Source organism: Dinoponera quadriceps, unplaced genomic scaffold, assembly GCF_001313825.1.
Source record: "Dinoponera quadriceps isolate SergipeBrazil2010 unplaced genomic scaffold, ASM131382v1 scaffold46, whole genome shotgun sequence".
NCBI classification, from domain to species: domain Eukaryota; kingdom Metazoa; phylum Arthropoda; class Insecta; order Hymenoptera; family Formicidae; genus Dinoponera; species Dinoponera quadriceps.
This window is the reverse complement of record NW_014554488.1, coordinates 486,038-498,955: the sequence shown is the minus strand read 5'-3', so window position 1 is coordinate 498,955 and position 12,918 is coordinate 486,038. Positions and strand designations below refer to the sequence as shown.

The window sequence follows — 12,918 nt, the reverse complement described above, 5'->3', positions numbered from 1 at the left end:
AGAATCCTCTTATCAGAACAATAATCCGAAAGACTTGGAAATAGAATGATTATGTGAAGTAAGTGGTGATAGTTTTTCCATAAGAAAGTTAATTCTCCTGAGAAATTTGTTTTGCATGAATTTCAGACAAATCGAATAACAATCATAATATGGAGACCAGAGATTCAAAGAATAGATGCGGTCAGACTAATATAAAACTTTTAATGTTCGACTAAACGCAAAGGAAAACGGCCAAAAAATAAGTAATAAACCGTCAGTCGTGTTTGTGCCACTTAACAACATGTCTTTTTCACGTTTAATTATCCCATTAACCCGCTTCCTGAGCTAAAATCCTTACAGGCGGAGTCCGCCTCCGCGTAAAAAGACGCGTGACCCTTTTGAAATTTCAGCCGCGAGACAGAGCGATTTGCCAGCTTGTCTCTCCGCAAATCGTATATCTTTGTGCTCGTAATCGCGCGAAGCTTCCCGATTCTTCACGTCAGACGTTTCTCTCCTCTATCTCTTCCGTTCGATATAATGTATTATACACACAGTATTGTACGCACACAAACACCGGAGTATAGTCGGGGGAGAGAGATCGAAGCCCTTTACGAAGTTATTTCAAGCCGGGCCGGAAAGTCGCACAAAGCCAAGTCTCGCCGTGCTTCGAAATCGAATTACGCGGCGGTTGAGAAACGACGCGGAGAGACCGAAGGGCGAAAGGTACGGGCAGGCCTCCCTCTGAGCAAAAACGAGCCTGGTCTCGCTTCGTCTCGATATATTTAATGCCTTTGTCTTCCGCGCTTTCACCCTTCGACGAGCGTCGAAGGAGAGAAGAACGTGGTCGAGGTACGTGGAGACGCGAACAACGTCGCCGATTGTTTTCCTTTTCTTCACTTTTTTTTCCGAAGCGAATGACCGGTTCTAAGCCACTCACGATCTCCGTTTTCCAAAGAGAGGCTGGATAAACCAGCAGAGAGCGTGCGACGATTTCGTTTCTAACGGTGAGTCCGACGAGAGAAGGAAAATCCCCTCCGGAGATAAAAAGTCTCGGGAATGAAACGATGACCGATGTGAAAGTACAAATGAGAGCGTAACGTAAAAATAGACCGACTTTGTTACGATTACGTTCCCGAGGGAAAAATTGCGATGACTCAAAACGTCCCAGATCCGTTGATGAAAGGAGCTTTCACGACCGGGGGAAAGATGAACGAGTCGCGGCGAGAGATAAAAGATCTTCGAGATGAAACATTAATATAAATCCGTGAATGAGGAATTGCTTTCGTTCCTTTCCGTATTTACCGCGGGCGGAATAAAGTATTCGAAGAGCCCAGACAACGTCTAGCCGACTGATTCACCGTCGAGACGAGGAGGAGGACGTAAAGACGCGAGAGAGGACGGTTTAATCTAGTTGTTAATTTATAGCGTTTCGGGCGAGTTTCCTCTTCAACGTGTTCGTTATCAGGACCGAATAGCACAAAGGACTTAATCTCACTACTTCATTTGCATACAACCCTCCCAGAGCGGCGACTTGGTCGGGGTGGACCGACGGATGCAATTAACTCATTCGTAGTCCTCTGTCCCTTCTCGCTCCGAAAGGGGTAAAGAAAAGAAATAAATCGGAATAATAAACCGCAAACGGTAATTCGAAAATAAAATGAACGAGCGCGTTGCTCGCGTCAGCCGGATCTCATTACCCGGCTGCTTTCTCGTTCATGCCGCGAAGGAAAAATCGCAACGACGATCTTGATTTTATACAGGGCAGATGCGAGAAACAACTTCGCAACCGGCAGAAAATGTGGCCGATAATCATTTCTCGCTCGACGATATTTACGCGCGGTTTAAAATTAGCGAGAACCGTTACAAATTTGATCTCGGAAATCCCCGAACTCTCTCCCTCTCTTTCTATCTCTATGTCCATCTCTTTACCGTCTATATGAAACAAATTCTGTCACATCGCGTCGAACCGGCCGATGGCGCCTCGAAATACTTCGATATTCGCGACTGTTCGCGCTGAATTCTCCATTTCCAATCTTTCGGCCGAGTGTACCCTGGGAAATTGAAACTGAAATACCTTGCGCCACTTTAACGAGCCGCGCGAAATAGAAGAGATTCGCGCGGAATCCTAAAATATTAAACCGATGTGTGTTACCGCGCGTCACGTAATACTGTGGGCATTCATATTTAACCGTAGCGCCGCTTTTACAATCGAGTTTAAATATTCAGTCTTCAATTTATCATTTCCACATGTGAGAGAGAGAGTTTTTCGCGGCTGCCTCGAATTAACGGGGATTACGGGTCTAATGAAAATTTTCGACTAGTCATCGGGCGCGACCGCCGGCGTGTTCTCCAGGACGAAGGCAGACGACCGACGAAAACAAGCAGGGAAACGAGCTTATATCTCCACGGGAGAAGATCTCTGTTATTCTCGGCGAAATTAGAAGAAAGNGGGGGGGGGGGGGGGGGATAAGGATAAAATTCGTCGCCACATTCCGCGGGCGGAGGATCTTCATCGTCGGCGACGACGTCAACGAAATCGCCGTTTCTGCAGCAGGGGAGATAAGTCCCGCCCTTTGCGCCGTAAACGCGATTTCGAGCGGAAAAATTGTCTTTTCTCCGCGTCCTCCCGCCCGACCGAGAGAAAGAGTCTTTCGTTCAGCTGATAAAGGAGCAAGGAAATCCGGGGAGGAACCTTCCTCGGGCTTATTTAATTGCGTCACTTACCGCCCTCGTGCTGAACGTTCGGTTGACGTTGTTGACGTTGTTATTGACGTGATTGCTGTTGTTGAGATTGTTGCCAGTGTTGTTGTTACTCGCATGATGATTCGAGTGGTTGCCGTTGTTGTTATGCTTGTTATGCTTGTGCAGCACCATCGCGGCGAACATGTCGGAGCTTTTAGCGCGACCGCGCAACGGCGGTGTTGAGGGGAAGCACCGGGAACTCACTCCTCGTTTCGTCGCATGACTCGGAATCGAAAGTCCGCTCGCCGACTGCTGAAACGAACCGTTCGATTCGTCGCGAATGCCAGGCAATTTTACGCCTGCGCCTGTTGGATGGAGAGCCTCTTTCGAAATTCCCGAGAAGACTCGTGGAAAATATGGATCGGAGTTTTTCACTTTTGACCCTTTGCGCTCGGTAACGTTTTCCAATTGATATCAATTATTTCTAATCGCTAATTTCATGCCGCCGGTGCACCGCAGGAAACGATACCGCAGGAAAACGCGGTGGAAGAAGTGCAAGAGCTTTCTCCTCCGTTTAGCGGGTTGAAATTCCGACGTGTAATTGAAGAAAACCACCGCTGAGAGACCGCGGCTGCTGATATCGCGTGATTGCTTGCGATACGAACGAGGAGGGGTTGGAGAACGAAACAACAGGCGAGTTTGGCTCTCTCTGAGCTAACACATGTTTTCACGAAACAGCCGTTTTTCAGTTTACACTTGTTTCGAAATAAACTACACGGACGTCTGTGAGAATGATGAAGATATGCGAGAATAAATCCGCGCGAATGGGAACCCGAAGAAAACCGGAAACTTCTGCGCGATCGATTATTACCAATTAGCGGAAACAACGATCGTCTTATTGCCGCTGGTGACCTTCGGTGACTAATACGGCGCAGTGATAACGCGCCGAGAAGTTACACTCGAGGAAGACTTTTCTTTTTACGCGAACGCGGTGAGTCATCGATCGCGGTTAAGTTCGACCGCATTCGTGGATCGGCATTTTCCTTTACGAAGTGACATTTTTCCATCTCTCCACTCTTGGCCAACTCTTTTGTTAAAATATAAAAGTATCGTCACACGAGCGACTATAAGAATCGTGATTGCTAGATCGCGGATTAAAAACAAGCTACTTTTACGTTCGTCAACGTAGAAAAAGATCTGAACCGAGGAACGAAACATTCATTACGCGTTGACTGTCACGTTAATTTTCCACTCATTGCCTAATGTCATGATTAATATATGATTGACTACTGCATCACTTAGATATGAATGACGGTTTTACTTGCTTGATAAGGAAGAATTTTATCAAGTTTTTAAAAGAATACTTAATAACACGAAGCGTCGCACGAAGTATCGTGCGAACGTAATTTGACAATTAACGTGTTAAAATTAAAATAATTACTCCGTCAAACCATTTTCTTCAGAATCCTTTTAAATTTTATCTGTATATTGATATAAATACTATCTACACGTTTCTAAAGTTAAAAAATGATTGACCATTCGGAAACTGAGATATTCGCGATTAAAGATAACACTTTTTATATGTGTTTCTTGAAGTTAACGCTCTCTATTTTTAATTTCTTCTAGACACATTTAGTATTTGACTGGAAAATTACTGTGATACCAAAGACTAATATGGGGAGATTATACAAAAATTTCAGAATTTTTGACCATTTGTTTTGAAGATATATCCATAGGAAATTTATAGTAACGTCCGCGATATATATGTACATGTGTACATATTTAATGTAATTTATATATCTAATGTATTTATATGTAAATTATTTATATAAACACTTTCTATAATGTGTGCATCTTTATTCTCAATGGACGTGTGAACAAAAGATTAATAAAAAAAATAATAATGAATAATATCTCCGTGTTGAAGAAGTGTAATATTATGCGCGAACTAACGAGACGCGGTATCATAGTATCATCGCGTTTGCCACACGTCGCGAGTCTCACTACTGCTACTACTACGCACTGCGATCCGCGTTCGTCCGGCTCTATTCCTCGATCCGTCTTCCTTCGCGTTCGATTCGCCGTTCGAAGGCCTTTTATCGCTAAAAACGCGTTGTCGTACTCTCTCGCCTAGGTAGTTAACTGCGCTTCACTCTCGCAGGTGCAAGAACCGTTCGCGAGTGCAAGAAGCACAGTGCACGCAAGGAACGCGCACCGGCTGCCGCGGCACCTATTGATTTGTTATAAATAGTCAGGTGCAGCGAACCGTGGCTATTCGTCTTCTGTCTTCCCCTCCTCTCTCTCTCTCTTCCTCGCAACTATTCTCCCGCTTTTCTACCTACCAACGCGGCTATCCCTTCTTCTCTCTCTTTCTCGTTTTCTATCTATCTCCCTTAGATTTGCGTAATGCGCGCGCATCGACCGTAAACTACGCTTTTCACTGTAAACATTGTTCAACATACGAGGGATGTAACCTTCCATTACGTCGACCTAAGGCGCATCGATAAATTGTTTAAAGCACAGCTCGGACCAGTTCCCTCCTCCTTGTCCTTCGATCTGAATTATAACTCGCTCATCCTTGTCACTTCCTGCTCGCTTCGCTGTAATTGTCCTATGAGTGCGTTTATTACCGCGGTTAAATCTATAATCCTGTTTCGAAAAGAGGTTTCGCGGCTGCCGGGCACGTTCGAAATTTTGTTGTAGAACTCGTAATTTGCCAAATGGACACTTTAATTCTTTGAAACGTACCGGCCTATCCCGTCATCGTTATTCCTCCGATAAAAGATGCATTGCGCTGCAGCTCAAATCTAGCATCTCACATTTAATTCAGGAATAGTCACCTTATTTTTTTTCTACGTAAACGATCATCTGAGGTCATTTTAAACCCTGATTAAAAGTTGCTATTATTAACAAAATTTAGCATATTATCGATTACTGCATAATTTATTATTATTTGGGAACATTGTAAATATAGATTTACTCGCTACATTTTGAAAAAAATGAGGAGAAACCAGAAAAAATGTAAGAAACGGAATAAGCATATCAAGTATATTATATATGTATTATGTTTACGAAGTTATTCATTCAGGATTTACAAAAAATTATTTTTATATTTCTTCATTATATTAAATAAATGTATAATATAAATATTTTTAAGCAAAAAATTATAAATTTTCAAGAATACAGATATTTTTTAATAAATGTTAATGTTAACTATATGTTAATTATAAACAATGAATATAAATATTAAAAATTTAATAATTGCACTTCTGCCTATTTTTCTGGACATTTCTATCAGTTAGTTAGATGTAATGTAAATGTTGCTTGGTGTTTACTGGGTATAATTATCTCACTTATTATTATCTTATATTCATAATACGACGAATCTTACTATGCCTACGTAATTTTGTAACATGAACGATCATCTGGGATCGTTTTGTACCTCAACGAATTTTTACAAACTTATATTGTGAACAAGACGGGTCACAGCCAATTCATATTGCACAGGTTAGGTGTCTAAATATTCAAGTGAAAGGTAGATACGTGTTCCCAATGAGTAGAAAAGATTCACTGCAACGTGAGCTTCATTTTCTGACCGCTGAAACGGTGACTTTTCCTGGATTAAAATTGGATGTATCGCGTGAAGACCGACCTTCGGGCCGCTCGTGTTACAGGCACGCGGGCGCGTGATAAAATAAAAGTTACAGTCACAGGCGATTAAAATTAAAAAAAGATTTACGGTCATTTAGCTCGCGTCGTTTCATTCGCACGCGAAGGACGCTGCTGCTGCAGCGACGACGCTCAAAAATTTCCACAGACTTAAAAGCCGTCTGTAATGACTTTTTTCAATTATTAAATTACCTTTTAATTCCTCTTCTTCCTCTCTAACAGTAATAACATAATCCCTTAGCCGGCAGAAGAGATAAATAATCTCCGAATCAACGGTGCGGAAGAGCTTTGTCGAGTGCGAAGGCTCGATTAACCGCTAATCTCCAGCTCTTTGATTCGCGACGCGGTCGATGTTTCACGGCGCGGAACATGAAAAAATATCTCGAGCTGCTGACAACGGTCATCGAAACACGACGCGTCGCGGCGACGGTCGATCAATTCGGATAGGCTGTCGATAGGAATATTCGTGAAGTCCGCGAAGTTAACGGCGCGAGAGCGATACACTCGAACGACAAGGACGACGCTGCGCAACGGGCTGCTGTCACCGCGACGATCCCCCCTCCCCTCCTCCTCGAGGTTGGCTCACGTGTACCGTACTATTTACTGTTAATTGGAATAGTTATTTGAACTCGGCCGAACTGATTGCCCGACGCGGAGGAAACCGTTCGCAGCAGACGGCACCTCACGGCAGGTGGGTCTCTCTAACGCAAGGGACGTAACGTGGTCAGCGCCACGGCAATAATTGCGACCTGAACACTGCGCCTCGTAATCAAATTGGGTCGCGCGTGATCCCGACCTCTCTTTCTGTCTGCAATCACCGCGCTCCGTTAAAGATCGCCATCGACATCCGTGATATCGACATCGCGGGGACCGCAACGGTACGCGCGAACATCGAGATAAAACGCCGGTCAGATAACTTCAATCAAAACGTTAATAACGTGTATTTTTATTCCTGTCTTCGCGTTTGCTTTTTGTTTGAGATTATTTCGCGCCAGATCTGATGTGTACGCGTCATTATTAATAATGACGAGCGTGTCTGCTACCGATAAACATCTTATTAGCTTTCTCCGACAGAACTCGGAAAAGATCAATACTTGTCATCTCAGTCGGAGGACGTTTCTGAGTATAAGTGAAAACATTTTTAACCGTGATAACTGAAAAGGTATATTTACGATAATTACAAATATATATAATTGTCAATATATTCTTGCAATATATAATACATATAATATATAATAATAAGATAATAAATTGTAATAATCAACTTTTAATAGTTGAATTTTAATAATTTTTCGAACCGTGGCCGATGTCTAGGTTTTGTTTCTATCGTTTCGGGCGATCGATTTACTCGCGGCTCCGGGGTGACTGATAATCGACGGACAGACACTTTAATCACAAAGTAAATCGTACGAAATCTCGATAATTGAAAACTTTCTCAACTTAACTCGGGAGTCTCGTTTGAGCCACCGCAGCCAGATTACAGCGGAGGAATTCAGTCGAATAACCTCGTTATCCGACTTCAAATTGCAACGAGAGCTGGCTGTGTCATTAAAAAGAGGAGATTGGCGGCTTTGTCATTAAAAAAAAATCAAAGAGATTACCGATCGCGCGATCGGCCATTGCCCTCGTCTGCGCATCAAGCCAGGATTCGGACGCGATAACTTTTCCAATTAACCGAACGAAATCGGTCGCGGAAAAAAAACAGGAAACGTTCGGCGGGATCGCCGAGGCATCGATTGTGAGACGACACGACGCGTTCCGTTCATCGCGGTTACATTCGTTGTCTCGCGTCGATGTACGAAAAAAAAATTATCAAGTATCAATTCGTGACTCATATTCTCATATAGAGGATATCCGTTTTGACTGAGCGGCAAGGTAAAAAAGGGTTAAACTGAGCAGCAAAACCCTTTACCACCTTGCAAACAACCACGCGAAATTTCGAGTTATTAATGATTAAAAATGGCCATATATAGAGCTTGTTTAATTAATAACACTAAAATGTGTGTGTTATTTGCAAAATGGCAGTATGACTCTACAAGTATATGACAGCTATTGCACCTAGCGACAGACCTCAGTAAATTGAATCTCGAACTTTGAACCTGTCGCAACAGCTATCATATTCTTGTTCTTCAATAACAAAAATATAATATTTTTAGCGAAATTATATGGAAAATTTCTTCATATAAAATTATATATATTCTTGTTTATATATGAGAATATATGAGTCTTAAGTTGATAATTTTTTCCTGTTTACGTTCGCAATATTTCGCCGACGATATTTCCACGTTCTTCCCCAAATCGGCAGATCTCTCCTATAAATTTAAAAACGACGGCCCCGCCTCGCTCTATCGTCTTTCTCAGCACCCCGGAAGTGACGCATAAAAATTCACGGCGCGCTACGCGGGGTTATCTCCTCCTGCTGCCGCGCGGGCATCGCAGAATTCCTCGCAACGAGAGCTCGTCGGTTGATTCACTTTACTATGAGCGGCGTTTCGCGGGATTTTCCATTAACTGCATCGCCCTCGAGCGAGCGACGATGCAGCGTCGCCGAGGGAGGATCTGGGCGAAGGTCGGTTCGTAAAGCCGGCTGCATAAAGTTTCCACACGGCGTTTTCTTCTTTTATTCACCCTCCCCCCTCCCCAGCAACAAGATCGGCCGGAGGAGTCCGCAGGAGTGCCGAGCGTATCGTCGCGAAAGCGACGAGAGAGCACTCGCGGTTTGATTTACGACACATCAGACACGAAGCTATCGCGGCGGCATCGCATGAAGATATTGAAAACTCGCTCGGGGACGATTTACGATCGCGTAAAGAGGATGAAATCGTCTTGTATATCGAGAGAGAAAGAAAGATCTTTTTCCTTCCCCTCCCAAGTCAACATTTTAATACTATTCTGACACTCTTTAAACCATTTCGTTCCTCTGTTCCAGTACAGGAATAGCAAATTCTCCCATCTCAAACAATTTTATATTCATGATAAAGTTCAATTCTGAGTTAGATCTTATTATTGAAATATAGATTGAGTTTTTGCCTTTCAGAAAAACTTGGCCTGCATGCTAATAAAAACCTGGCGATACTGACACTTCTCTCTTTAATTCTGCAGACTGAATTTTCCTTCTACAACAACCAATTTTCACGCTAAAACAGCGAAAACGAAAATTTCAGACATCATCAAAATGTCGACTCGGATGATGCCGTCTCTCCTTCGAACTTGCGGACTCGATCCGCCGTCTCTTCAGGTCGATATACATCAGCGTCATCTTAATGCCCGTGTCATTAATTCTTAAGCGTAATTATGTGATGGCGGGGGGGGATCGAACGCCCGTCGGCCATCCGCATTTATTAAGCGCGTCTGCTCCGCGGCGAAATGAACAGTTAGAACCTCCTGACGTGCGCCTACAGTTAAGAAATCTTCCAACTGTTCGAGACTCCTGTTTCCTCGCTGCAGCTGTATCGAATCGCGACGTCAGGAGCGAGAGATCCTCTCTTCCTCTTCCTCCATCGCGCTACACGTCGGGATAAATTAGTTCCTCCGCGTGTGCCGTCACTCGCGTACAGATCGATGGAATGAATACCTTTTTCCGCCGGTTTTGTGCGATCGGAAATGCGCGAAGTAGGAGAGTGCGCTTTGAAAAATTCATCCGGGAGGTCGCTGATCGAATAACGGCCGCTGCATTATTAGGCGGGCTAATATTTGCCCCATGCAGGATTCGAGAGCGATAACGCGTCGGGCAAAACGCGACGTAATTGGAAGCGTGTGTGCTGAAAGAAGAATCCGCCGTGGACGAGACATTTCGTGTGACTATCGCCCGAGAGAGAAAGAAAAGTCATTTAATCGCGCGAGCTCGTCGCGACATAGCCGTGAACGGTATCCTCCTGACAGCCGTCGTTGTCCTCGACGACGGGCGGCCGTATTGTACGCGACGTTGTTCGCTGGCGACTGTCGGCCGCCGATAGGATTCATGAAAACTGGCCCATAGAAATCCACAGCGGTGTCAGACTCCAGGCTTCATCGAGGCACACACGCGCACATTGTTTGCGACAGACAGATTCATTTAAACTTGTCGCTCGCCGCGGGCAACTCGGCGCGCTTCTCCATTAAACGGCGCTCGGAGACGGGGGGAACGCGAGTTTTGCACCTGCACGCACGTCTCCGTCGAAATTCATAACATGCCCACTTTTTTGGACCCTCGCCAGCGGGAGACTCGTAAAACGTGCGAGATACTCTCTCTCTCTCTCTCCTCGCGGCCGAGGAGAATAAACCGTCCGCGTAAATTCCGCCGTGCTGCGACATATCGGGCCGAGCATTCAGTACAGTGTCGCGTGTATCATCGGTCTGCTCTAATACTTTTTTAATCAACAGAGAGAACAATATTATAGAAGGCCAATGATTACTCTTCGGGATCTTGGGCTTTTAGTCGCGTGGAAACATTAAAGAGGTTCGCGACCAAGTATACACAGTAAAACATTTTGTGATATAAATTTGTAACACATTTCGCATGTTCCAAACGGTCCACACACATTTTTGTGTTAATTTAACGCAAAATGAATATGTTGAAAAGGCAACACAAATATTGTTAAAGATTAACACTAAATTAATACATTAATCGATACTAAAGTATAAAATGTGTTATTTTAACACTTACACATGTTTAGTATCGATTCAACGCAAAATACTGAGATGACATAAGTACAATGTTAAATTAACAAACGGATATATTAAAAATTTAATACAACAATTTTAACAAGAACCAATTTTAACACAAATACAACATGTTTTTTACTCTGTAAGATATATATGATGCAAAAGTTAATTTAACTATCAAAAGCATAACAGAAATTTCAATAATCCTTACTGTATCGTTTTCGAGATATTTAATTGTAAATTTGTAATAAGATGGAAGTTTAAAAACTATTGTAATATTAAAGACTAATGTACAGATATTATAAACATATTTTGGAATTGTATTATCTTGTTCGTGCCAATCGATCGACGAATATCCGCGGACGCCTGCATTTCGCGAAATTCGAAATAGAGATTTATCGTTCGGACACGATCCGTAATAACGGTGGTTGCGTTAAGGTGATAAACATCATGCGTTTGATAACGAGGCAGCCGGGGTCGACTGGAATTTTAATAAAGCGTTTCGGTCACTGGTCGTGGGCGGTCGTGTCGTCCGTATTATTCGGTTAATAGTGTTTGCGTACAATTAAATTCCATGTTTGGACGCGAGCCGGTATTCATTAGTCCGCGCACGATGTGCGAATTGCAGATTGCGACGCGCGGATGTTCCCCCTATTTATGCACTTTATATTTTATTAAAACGCGTCGGTCGCCGACGTGAATTATCTCGCGTCTCTATAAATAATAATAGCGCTAATAACAAATCGTTTGCTGTCCACATAGTAACTAAGACAAATTTCACTGTATTAGCAAATTTTATTTTTTCCATGTGTGTATTATTTTCCATATGTTGCTGTTTATTTACACAAAAATATAGAAAGTGCCGAAAATATATAGCAATCGTCGCGGAAGTTGCCGGTTCGAATGCTGGAAAAATTTGAAAGAAATTCGAAAAGAAGAGAGAGAGAGCGCGCAAGCGGAGAGGGGGAGGGAAAGAAGGACAATCAACGCGTTGAGAAATATTATAATTTTGAGTTAAAAAGGGTGTTTTCGTCGAGGGAAATTATTCGTCGAATGATACGTGACTCTGATACACGGCGCATCCACCAGCCACCCTTGCGTGTGCACGATATTACCGCACGTTTATCCGTGGCCTCTCTCTCTCTCTCTCTCTCTCTCTCTCTCTCTCTCTCTCTCTCTCTCTCTCTCCCTCCCTCTCTCTTTCACTGTCAAATCACGAGTGTTGCGTGTCGTGTATAGGACGTACGAACGTGTTCCACATATCGAAACGGTGAAGGGGGTGCATCAAGACCGATGCGTGCATAAAGGTAGCGCAAACAGAGTGAATAGTAGACTAACTGAATGCGAACGCAGAGTCCTACTTCCCAGTATGCAACGGCTGTTCGCCGTTGTGGAAATTACTCGGCGGGTGTACGGTTTTGCAATTAACAATCGCGATCGCACGATGTTTCGTGTCATAAATCAACCGACTGACCGATCAAGCGAGCAACTCACTTTCGACGTTTAGGGACACTTGATCCTTTGGGAAACTTGATCCCTAGCCATTATTTCGACAATGGAAAGATTTATTTTTTCATGTTAGAGTAACAGTGTTCATTCTTAACTGTAGGAAACGTTAAATTTCATTTAGACAATTGAGCGCCGATAACAACAGAGTGAGAATATGTTTTACTTTTTGGGATGCACAATTCTTTTTTTCATGAATATTTACCAGGTTTAGAAGTATGAAACCGAAATTTCCCTATAGATGATGCTAGCCATCAGTTTAGGGACCGTAAGATCGCTTCTGCAGCGCCATCATCTCCCTCTAACAGCTGACGAAGATTTTCAACACACAACAACCCAAGTTTCATACACCGGTATATTTTTCTATAACCTTAAACATGTCGAGTTTTGTGCCTACAAACTACGATTTGCGGACAGCATTGATTTTTTGTTATCATT

The 12,918-nt window shown here is 43.3% G+C and overlaps 1 protein-coding gene across 3 annotated transcripts in view; it reads right to left on the bottom strand.

Moving 5' to 3' along the window:
* The window catches only part of LOC106750994 (serine/threonine-protein kinase 24-like), a 99,907-nt gene that overhangs the window by 52,100 nt on the left and 34,889 nt on the right, over positions 1-12,918 (bottom strand). The window contains exon 2 of one of the 3 annotated variants that reach the window (XM_014631747.1): positions 2,704-2,973. The exons of 1 other annotated variant lie outside the window; for it this stretch is intronic. In XM_014631747.1, the coding sequence (XP_014487233.1) occupies positions 2,704-2,865 (162 nt within the window). In that variant the 5' untranslated portion in view covers positions 2,866-2,973. The remainder of the gene's footprint in view (positions 1-2,703; positions 2,974-12,918) is intronic. One more of the 3 variants, XM_014631720.1, reaches the window with a different exon arrangement.